General features: G+C 40.8%; 1 protein-coding gene across 10 annotated transcripts in view; it reads left to right on the top strand.

Annotated features, from left to right (window-relative positions):
• TLE4 (TLE family member 4, transcriptional corepressor) overlaps positions 1–3,762 on the top strand; it is a 155,360-nt gene extending 151,598 nt beyond the window's left edge. For all 10 annotated transcript variants that reach the window (XM_049711645.1, XM_049711646.1, XM_049711652.1 and 7 more), the window contains 2 exons: positions 265–341; positions 2,077–3,762. In XM_049711645.1, coding sequence (XP_049567602.1) covers positions 265–341; positions 2,077–2,184 — 185 coding nt within the window. In that variant the 3' untranslated portion in view covers positions 2,185–3,762. The remainder of the gene's footprint in view (positions 1–264; positions 342–2,076) is intronic.
• The last annotated feature ends 7,769 nt before the right edge of the window (positions 3,763–11,531 follow it).

An 11,531-nucleotide genomic window follows, 5' to 3' on the forward strand; every position in this document is an offset into this window, starting at 1 on the left:
AGAATTATATTACTTCCTCACGCATGCCTACTTCCCAAATACCATGTAATTTTCTGCAGTTTATCCACTTTATCCTTGTCCTGAGTATAAATGACTCATTAAATCTAGGAGAGTGGGCTTTATTTTTCCAACGAAAAGAAACTCTTATTTGTTGCAGATCAGATTAGGTGAGTTTTCTGTGTATCATTTGACGCTCTGTAACACAAGTCTCAGGACTCTGACAAAGGAATAAACACTACCTTTTTTGAAACCCTGTTCCTATAGGCAAATGGTTTGTAAGCACGGGAAAGGACAACCTTCTGAATGCCTGGAGAACACCTTACGGGGCCAGTATATTCCAGGTAACACTTCACTTGTGTAGCCTTCACCCACTGTGCGCTCACTGCATGGTTCTCTGTGCCTTCTCGCAGGTTAATAACGCACGGACGTGTTCTAGGAGGTAGGAGCTAGTGTCACTCCCATCGCACAGAGGGGAAAACTGTGCCTGAGGGGGAGACTAGGGTCACAGCTACAAGCTGTGCAGACAGGAGTTGTGTCCAGTTCTCTCTGAGCTCAGAGCCAAGGTGCTGTGCCCGTGGCCCTAACTAGCTCTTCATACCCCATCCCTTTTTACATGTTAGAGTAGCAGTTTCATGTCTTCTGTGAAATTTATTTATTTATTTAATTTTAATTATGGCTTTTAAAATTTTTGTTTAAAATTTGAGCATTTTTCTTGAATATTCATTCGTGTTGTTATTCCTGATTTCCCGCCCCCAGAAGAGTGCTGTGGAAAAGTGTAATGAATCTTGATTAATTTTATGAACTTTTATTCTTATTAACTCAGTGGTACTTTGTGTAGTTTGTGGAATTATTTGCAGGAGAACCAGATTGTAGGCATGATACACACTCACATACAGATCTCTCTCTTCTCTCCTGCTAGTAGGTGAGAATTTCATAGGCAAGTTAAAGAAGATTTCCTTTTTAACCTTCTGTATTTAGGATGTTATTTTCTAGGTGGTGGTCTGTTTTTAGGAATAACATAACAGCGTTGCAGTTTTCTTGACCATGTGGTACTAAGTCGTAGAGGAGATTAATTCATTTGAATCTAAAACTGCATATATTGAGTGAAAGTACTGTGCAAGATCATAGGACAAAAATAGCAGATTCTCACTGTCGTGAAGTTTATAATGTAATACAGTGGTTTTTGTATTGTCGATCACAACCTTTTAGATGGTCCCAACCAGCACTTTTTTAAAAAATGAAATTAAAAATGTTAAGAGTATATTTTTTGTAGTGAGTATAAGTATTATATCTCGTTTCTCTGGGTTATGAAGTAAAATTATGTCTCGGGTCTCTGGGTTGTGAAGTAAAATGCATTTATTACAGGTTGCGTTCCAAAAGTTTGAGAAGCACTGGTAGTAGGTTAGCATCTGCGTGTCAAACGTTCAAGGTCCCAGTTAAAATCCTGTGGGCTTTGTTTGTTTGTTTAGCACAGTTTAGTTAAAAGTTAACCGTGACTGCTTTGCAGTGGGTGTAGTTGAACATGGTATTTGGAGCTCTAATAAGAGTGGTAACATTTTTCTTACTAACTATTGAACTCCTCCCCACTTGCACATTTATATTCTATTTTTACATAGGGGACGACGAGGTTTTATGTTGAAATATTTTTACATTCCCTATCTCAAAAACTATAGTATTTTCAATATGGTTCCCCACTATTACCTCACCTGGACTCCGAGGCCACCTTCTGTCGTGGCAGACAGGTAAGCCGTCTTTACCTAATTACCTCTTTTACGGAAGGTGAGGCCCGAGACAGGTTAAGTGACGTGTCTAGCATTCTGCAGCTCCGTCTACATCCAAGCCATCCGAGTGAAGGTGAGGGTTTTCACACTGAGAACCCTGTGCTCTTAGCTGGAGACTAGGATTTGAAGTAGAGCCTTCCTTCATCAGCGTCCAGGACTGCCTTTCCTCGCTTGGGCTCCTGTTTTGGTCAAGGGAACATGTTATGCTTCTTTTTGCTCCAGATCCTCCAGGCCTGCCTCTCAGTGTTCATGGGTTTTCTTTCAGTCTTTAACGTGTTCGTGTGTCTCTTCCCAGTCCAAAGAATCCTCATCGGTGCTCAGCTGTGACATTTCTGTGGATGACAAATACATTGTCACTGGCTCTGGGGATAAGAAGGCCACGGTTTATGAAGTTATTTATTAAGGACAAATCTTCATGCGAACTGGACTCCTCCTTGTAGCACTTTGTTCTGTCATCCTTCTGTTCCCCCGCATCCGAAACCAAGGATTTCCAGTACTCATTGCAGTCGTGGAGCTCAGTCCCCGCCTTCCCCCACTTCCTTCCTGCTGTTGAATTGTGAATACTCGTTAAGAACCTGTGATACCAAATCTTCAGCTATTTACTCGGAAGAACATGGATAAACCCTACTTAACAGTGAAAGGAATCTTTAATTATGTATTATATCTGTAATATATTTATTTTGTTTAAAGAAGGCTTTCTAACAATGACTGACTAAATAAAGCTGTCTGCTCCTGCATTGATAATGAAGATGCGTTGTATTTGATACCCCTCCCCCCCTTTTTTTGGCAAAGGAGGGGAAAGGAAGGTCTAAAATAACTGATTAAAAATGTCACTAAATGTAGACTAATGACTGTATAGAGATGTGAAATGTATAATTACATATGGAAGCAATATGTTGCTGTGTTGTTAGATGTTTTTGTTTTTTACTTATTTTAAAGATGTTTGGAAATTTGAATAATTAGAAGGTGACAGACCATGTCATATTCATTTCAGTCTATTTGGACAACTTTAACCAATATATCTATAGCTTTAGATTATATTCGATAAAAGTAATTGGACTTTTTCTTTTTTTCTTTTTTTGACTTGTTGACAAGTGTCTTTGTAATATGTTTTTAATTCCCTTTTTTTAATTGTATTATAGACAGATGAACAAATTAAATTTGGCCTCAAAGTGAGAACTTAATCCCTTCTGGGTATTTTTGCCACATTTCTTTGCAGAGGGAGATGTATACCTTTGGGCAGTTTTGTCAACACGAGAAATGATGGGTTATTTTTTGGCGTGTTCTTTGGGAACTGCACAGATTCAGGGGAGGATTCCTCCCACTGTGCAAGTCAAGTCTTTTACAAGACAAGGAGCAGAGGAGGATTTGCAAGGACCTCCCTCTGAAAATCAGAAAGAATGGACTCTCACCTGGGATGAGAACTTGCTTTCTTTACCTCCGGTTCTTTCCATATCTTAGCTGGATGTCCCTGAAATGGACACAGGCTGTGCCATTGTGCCAGAAACATTGTTGTTAACTTTTATGTTGTTGTTGTTGCTGTTAAACTATGATATGTGACTCCTTTTTTTTTATTATTATTTTTTGTTTGAATGCTTTAAAAATCCTTTAAGTCTGTGGATCTGCTGATGTACAGTGCCTTTGCTGCTATGGATCAAAATCAAGAGAACTGTGTAGATAAACTTTATTGTATAAGTAGAAAATTACTTAATTTCATACTAGAAATGGATGGATGCTGCAAGTTGAAATGGATTGTCCATTGACGTTCCTAATGTGGTAGCAGGAAAAAAAAAATGGTGTCTTAAGTGCTTAGTGTTTGATGTCTTTAACAGTTTCGTAAAACTCTACAGTGTAGAAAGATTTTGATACTAAACTGTGCATTGTACATAGTTCTAATGCATTGTATTGACCACCAGTACTTCTATAATGGTAGATTGTTTGTGCATTCAGACTTTTAAGCATTAAACATAAATAACTTCTAGTATGCTTATTTCTAATTCTTTGCTTTGCTGGCTTTAGTTTATTTTCATCTTTGACTATGCCACTCGTATATATTAAAGATCACTAGTTTTATTCAAGGGAGATTGCTGTAAAAAGTCATGTGGGCTTTTTGATTGTTGCTGTTTTGGTTCTGTGTTTGTTCTTACTTGAGAAGAGCTAGAAGGGAGGGTGGATGGAGATTATCGATGACGGCAGGTATTTATTGCGTGCCTCTTTAGTTTGTCAAAAAGTTGTCATGTTACCGAAAGCCTTGCTGCTTTAGAGCTGTGCTGTTCAGTATAGTTACCACTAGCCATTTGTGGCTGTTTGATTTTAACTTGATTAAAATTTAAAATGCAGTTTATCAGTCATACTAACTACATCTCAAATGTCCAGTTTGCCACATACAACCAGTGGCTAGCATGTTGGACTACATCAATCTATAGAACATTTCCAAGATCCCAGAAAGTTCTGTGGGACCAGCGCTGCTTTAGAGTTAGCCGATGCATACCATTTCCAGCCTTGGGGGTTTGGGAACCATTTCCAATGTGATACACTGAAGGCTTTGAACGCCTGAGGTCCCTCGGGCTTCTCCTGCTTGGCTTCGTGAAGCTTCAGCATAGGAAGGTCCTTAAAGAATTCTAAACTTATGGGACTCAAAAACCTGACATTTTATGCATCCACTGGGTAGGAAGAAGGCTGGGCGTTGGGAGCCCCACGATGGTCTGGAGTGTCTCAGTGATCAGCTGTGAGAGGTATCGAGTCTTTAGGTGCTAAGAGTTCAGCAGTGTTCATCATGGAAGCAGCACTTCACATGTGAGTGCCGTGAGTGCTGCTACATCAGATGAATAACGTTTCTGAAGTATTAGCTTAATTAATTTCTGTTTATCCTTATTAACATTTCTTATAAAGTAATAGAGAATTGGAGTAAAAGAAAAACCATCTTGACACAAGGAGTCTGACACTTGCCTACTGTGTTGACACTTGTAGGAGAAGAAAGCGCCTACCTCAGGGAGTTAGAACTTTCGTTTGGTGCCTGGTGGGTCAAGTCTGTGATGCCCTTCAGTTTTCTCCTTAGAGAGATCCAAAACCCTGGCCGTTGTGCTGGATCAAAAATCGAGGTGAACGTGCGAATAAACCTAGCTTTTTAAAATAAATGGGCACCTACTTCCTCTCACTGCTGAGGTTTTATCAGATTAGATTTTTATGTCTCTGCTATCAGTCTCAGGCCTGGATTGATGTGCACAGCAGTCTTGATGTTGTCGTTTTAATTATAACTTGGTCTGCCATAGTTTTTACTCCCAGTCTGGTCTTGCAGAGTCTGAAGAACGACAAAGACAGAATCACCCTGAACCAGGGAAAACTTAGTTCCAATGAAGGAAGAGAATGGTGCGTAGGACTGGAAGGTTGACTTACGTAGAACTACCAAGAAGTAAAAAGAATCCCTGATTGACGACCTTCCAAGACCGGCAGGTCAAATGTACCGTGATAGATGCTAACATCTAAAAGTTTTTGCAGGTACACACCTCACTTGTGGGCCACTACTTACTGGCTTCTTGGCCAGTGAGCTGCAGAAGATCAGTCTTACCCTGGAATGGTGTGTGTTGAAGCTTGAACCGCAGCCCTGTAACACCTGCAAGTGGTTGGAGTTCCGCAGCCATGGCATATCCAGAAACTCAGTTTCAGGCCATCTCGTAGCCACGAAATCCTGGGAACCTACAGCCAAGAGCAGGAGAAATTGATGTCGCAATTCCTGGACAGAGGTGCAGTCCCCGAGCAAGACTTTGATCAGCTAGACCGTCAGTGATGCTCTCAGCTGCGCCATATGGCCAGTTTTTGTATCCTCAGTTGGACATTCTTGCACTGGCATCATATAACTAAAGGGATTTGTCAACTTATATTTTGGGCAGTTGTAAGGAGATTTGTACTGGAATTCCTTGCCCAGCATTAAGTAAGCAGTTACAAAATTCTAGAGCTGTGGGTACCAAAAGAAATTCTTTCGACATTCTTGGATATACATGTCTGGAGCTACCAGCTCCTGGGCAACCTGTAGGGTGGCATCAGCAACGAGCTCTGGGTCCTGCCACCCCTCAGTTTCCCACTGGGGCATCAGCAGCAGCAGTAGTGACTCACCACCATCCCTGTTTTTTGTTTTTTTGGGTTTTTTTGTTCTTTTGTTTTTTGTGTGGTTTTTTTTTTTTTTTGCTTTTAACTAATTGCACTTATTTGCCTTTCAGTTCAAGCTTCCATTCAGAACTGACAATGGAAATACTGTATTTTTGACAACCCAAGCACGTCAGAAAACCTCTCGTGTTGGAACATTTTAACACCAATGCTGTTCTAGTGGTAGGAACTTAACTTTCGTTACAAGCTGCTGTTAACATTTTATTTTAGTTCTTTTAGTTTTAGTTCGGGTTTTTGGCAGCAAGTGGCAGAATTTTTTGGTCCCAGGTAGGAACTAGCAGCGGAGCTGGGCTCTAGTTTACCTCTCCCCAGGGAAGGAAATCCTCAGCTGGGATCTTAGGTATTTGGCCTACAGGGAAGGAGAATTCCCACAGGGCTGCCTTTAGTCCAGAGGAAAACCATGAGCACAGTGCTTTCACAGAAGTTGTTCTGTCTGATCTCACAGCAGGCCTAGACAGGCTGGATGCCAGAATACTGAATTTACGCTATAGGGCACAAAGCATCAGAGGAGAACAATGATTTTCCCAAACTCTCTTATCTCCCAGGGAAGACAAGTCAGCCTAAACCCCAAGGCTCTGGACTTGCAGTTGAAATTCTGTGCCCACCGTGGCAGATTAGAGGGAAATTGGGAAGGGAGCGTTCCAGGTGCTTATAACTTGCTGCTCTTCACCCCTTAGTTTCACATGAATTAACTGGCTCTGGAGACTTTGACATCACAGCATCGCTTGAAAACTCCTTGAATCAGTCACAGGTAGTCTTTTGAGTTCTTGCAATGTGTGTACTCACTGTGTCCGTGATGGGCTCGTAGAATTCCCCACGCCTGACCCTGGCATCTCACTGCCTCAGGCGGGGAGCCTCCCCCGTTAACCTGACACTGTAGCTTGATGAAAATATTTGGAACTAACAAGTTTTCTGTTATTTTGGCAGAAGACTTAAACTCACATAAACGTCGTGCTTTATTTGACTCGGGTGCAGCAAATAAACGTACACACACTAAAAGGTACATGTGAGGTGTCTGGGTTTTGAGAATTTAGGCAGTAAATGTTTGGACTCTTCAGGTGGAGTCCAAACTAATGTCCAAATGGTTTCTAGTGGCCCAGCATTTCTCCCCAGACTTAGGTAGTAGTTGGCCATTTCTCAGTCTTTACTAGATGCCTCCACAGCCTCTTCTAAAAGAAGCTACCATAGGTGGTACCCTGGCCATGTCTTGTGTCACGTGGCAGAAAGAATGAGCTGAGTTCGCTATTTTTCTTCTTCCAGGAGGCTGGGAAGTAGCAGGAGAATGAGTTAGTGGTGGGAATTAAGTCAAAGGAAACCGTCAGGGCGAGCATGTGCCCTTCCACCTGTGGACAGCAGCACATGGACAGGAAGCGACCCCATCAGGAACCACCAGGAGGGATGGCGTGAGACCCCCCCGACCACCATGCATCGAGCAGAGCAGAGTCTTCCTTAGGACAACTACCCATTATTTGAAGAACTTCCGTCAGATGCCTCTGTGCCCCCAAAGAGTTCAGCTGAAACAAATACTACTCGCCTCAATCTTTACTGGGTCAAGTCTTAGCGTCATGCATCCAACTCGGAGAAGCTTGGTGCTGCTGAAAACAAAGCACCCTCCCCCCCCCAAAGTCTGTTCATCTTTCCCAGATGAATGTATTAGTTGAAGCAGTCGTCTGTTAGGCTTTGTTCTTCAATCTCCTGCAGCTACTCATAGCCCCTTTAATTTTTCTCCCAAGTAGACAATCAGTGTTAAAGAAATGTGATTTCAGGTTTTGTGGCTGGGTTGGGAAGTTAGGGTTTCCAGGCTGACGGTCAGTCAACCCCACTGCGTGCACATCTTTAGGCCTCAAAGTTTTCGAGAGAACAAGAACAGCCTCCTGGGCGCAAGGTGGTGGTTGTGAAGGTTACTCTGAGGACAAAGGCCTTGATTCACAGACCCCTGTTTCTGAGTGACAGTCTTAAAGCATAAAGTGCCCCTAGTGAGAATTTTAGTGTTACACAAGCTGCCTAAAAGTGAAGGATTTAGCTTCAATCCCTGAGGGGCTGTGGGCTTGCATTCCTATCAAGATGCTCAGCACGAGGTAGTTGCCCTGGGCCGATGCTGGCTTTGCAGGCATCCTGCTGTGCGCGCAGCTTTGAGCCAGGAGCACCAGACTTGCGTTCAACACCTTCAGACATCTAGCTGACAGCATTTCCATCCCACAGCCTTTTTCTGTTTGTTTGAATATGTATTTTTCTCGCCGAAGATTTGTTTTCACATGAGTTACAGAGAAAGCACTATGGTGTCTTTTTCATAATACATGCTCTAAGATTTGTGGAACTCATGGAAACTTGGAACCTGACCCCAGACCTGCAGGAGTGCATAAGATAAGGCAAGTTGGTGGTGTTCAAGCTTATAAAGGTTTATCTCTTTTTTTCCACAGCTTTATCGAGATATAATTGACATGTAACGTTGTGTGAGCTGAAGGTGTACAATGTGATGATCTGATACACATATAATACTGTGAAATGATGACCGCAGTAAGGTTAGTTGGCACACCCACCACCTCACTTAATGACTGTGTGTGTGGTGGGAATATTTAAGGTTTACTGTCATAGCAACTTTAAAGTATATAATACAGTACTGTTACCTAGAGTCACCGTGCTGCACATTAGATCCCCAGAACTTATGTATCTTATAGCTGGAAGTTTGTATCCTTTGACCAATGTCTCCCCTATTTCCCCCCAATCCCCTTTCCCTTATCCCCAAGCCCCTGGAAACCACTGTCCTATGCTGTTTCTATGAGTTTGGCTTTGTTTAGATTCCACATACAAGTGGGATCATAGAGTGTTTGTCTTTCTCTGTCTGACTTATTTCACTTAGCATCATGCCCTGGGGGTCCATCCATGTTGTAACTAGCAGAATTTCCTTCTTTCTAATAGCTGCATCATATTTCCTGTGTGTGTGTGTGTGTGTGTGTGTATGTATCACATTTTTTTAACCCACGTGTTGATGGACACTTAGGTTGTTTCCACTTCTTGGCTGTTGTGGATAATGCTGCAGTGAACATGGGGGTACTGTTTTAGTGACTGCACCAATTTACATTCCCACCAAAAGTGCACGAGGGTTTCCTTTTCTCTACAACCCCACCAACATCTATTTCTTGTCTTCTTGATCATAACCATTCTGACAGGTGTGAGGTGCTATCTCATTGTGGTTCTGGTTTGCATTACCCTAGTGTTTAATGATGTTTAGCATGTTTTCATTTACCTGTAGATATCTGTATGTGTTCTTTGGAAAAATATTTAGGTCCTGTACTCATTTTTAAATCAAAATTATTGTTTGCTATTACGTTGTATGAATTTCTTAAATATTTTGGATATTAACCCCTTATCTGATATGTGATTTGCAAATATTTTCTCCCATTCCATAGGTTGCCTCTTCACTTTGTTGATTTTTTTTTCTTTTGCTGTGCAGACAGCTTTTTCGTTTTATGTAGTCCCACTTGTTTATTTTTGATTTTCTTGCTTGTGCTTTTGGTATCACATCAGAAAGTTCATTGCTAAGACCATTGTGAAGGAAATTTTCCCCTGTATTTTCTTTTAGGAGTTTTATAGTTTCAGGTCTCACATTTAAGTCTTTAATCCATTTTGAGTTAATTTTTGTGAATGGCATAAGATAAGGGTCCAGTTTCATTATTTTGCATGTGATTATCCAGTTTTAACACCATTTATGGAAAAGACTATCTTTTCCCCATTGTGTATTCTTAGGTCCCTTGTCACATATTATGTGGCTATATAGGCATGGATTTATTTCTGGGCTCTCAATTCTGTTCCATTGGCCTGTGTCTGTTTTTATGCCGGTACCATACTGTTTTGATTACTATCGCTTTGTAGTATAGTTTGAAATCAGGGAGTGTGATACTTCCAGCTTTGTTATTCTTTCTCAAGATTTGGCTATTCAAGGTCTTTGGGGGTTCCATACAAATTTTAGCATTGTTTTTTCTATTTCTGTGAAAAAATGCCATTGAAATTTTGATAGGGATTGCATTGAATCTATAGATGACTTTGGGTAGTATAGATTTTTTAACAATGTTCTTCTGATCTACAAACGCAGGATATCTTTCCATTTATTTGTGTCCTCTTCAATTTCTTTCATCATAGTTTTCAGTGTAGAGATCTTTCACCTTTTTGGTTAAATTTATTCCTAAGCATTTTATTGTTTTTTGATTACATCCTGCCCAGAGGCACTACATAATCAAGCACATTAATATTTCTGGGGCAAAACATAAATGTTCATACTAAGTGGAGTAGTGATGACTCTAAACGTCTACATCTCAGTTCAGGGCAATTTTGCCCCAAATACATCATGAAAAAACTTCTGGTATTCTTCAAATTTTCCATCGTGGAATAGGAAATAAGGGATTTGTGGACCAGTACTCGTGTTGTCCCCATTTTATAGATTAGAAATCAGATCCACAGAGGTCAAGTGACTTGAATGACAGACGCTTGTTCTGTCTCGCACCAGAGCCAGTATCAGCCCGTCAGTGACTGGAACGAGGTTGCCCAGATGTTCTTCTGGCTCTCTCTTTTATACTGCTGTGTCTTACTCCCATATACACTTCCAAATCTTCTGCATCTCTAATAATCTGTCACTGAAAATTACTCTCATTATGCCCAAGCAAAATTCCATACTTTTTCCTTAAAAAGAAGAAAATAGGCCCTGAGCTTTGCCATAGTGTCCTGAGTTCTGAGAAGCTTACTTCTTGGTTTGATGCTATTTTCTATATGATGAAAAGTCTGATCTTTAAACGTGAGGCATTGTTAAAAGCAGTATGCTTCAATGGTAACAAAAACATCAGCAAAAAACATGAAGCATCGAAATATCTTTCAAATAATTTTCTGATTGGAAATGCCCTAATACATGTTTTGTTTTCCTCTTCCAAACTTCAAACATGCTTAGCTTTTTTCCATGTTACTCTTTTGATAAAAAGTTTTGTTTTGTTTTGGCTTTTTGTTTTGTTTTGTTTCGCTTTGTTTGAAAAGTACTTTGTAGCATGTACAATAGACTTGTTTGAAAGATGGGTCACACAGGAAGATTTTCTTTGATTACTACTGTGTGTTTTGATTCATGAGCTCATAAAAGCCCAACCACGGTGGTTAAAACAAAATTGTTTACTGCACTGAGATAACAGGAGGCCCAGCTCACAGGATAGACTGAGCTGTGAGGCAAAGGACAGAGGTTGCCTGAAATCATGGGAGCCACTATTCTGGGTCCACAAAGGCGTTTTGATCCAATGTTATAGTTTGGGGAAACTTTGATTATGTACCCTGTGTACTTGCTGTCACACACCTGTATGAACCAGGTTGATTCTCTCCATCGCCAAGAAAGGAACTCTCAGGGAATTCAAAGAGATGACATTGTAGAGTTGTTTTGTTTTTTTTAACATCTTTTTTGGAGTATAATTGCTTTACAATGGTGTGTTAGTTTTTGCTTTATAACAAAGTGAATCAGCTATACATATACATATGTCCCCATATCTCTTCCCTCTTGCGTCTCTCTCCCTCCCACCCTCCCTATCCCACCCCTCTAGGTGGTCACAAACCAAC

Source organism: Orcinus orca, chromosome 6 (assembly GCF_937001465.1).
Source record: "Orcinus orca chromosome 6, mOrcOrc1.1, whole genome shotgun sequence".
Classification (NCBI taxonomy): domain Eukaryota; kingdom Metazoa; phylum Chordata; class Mammalia; order Artiodactyla; family Delphinidae; genus Orcinus; species Orcinus orca.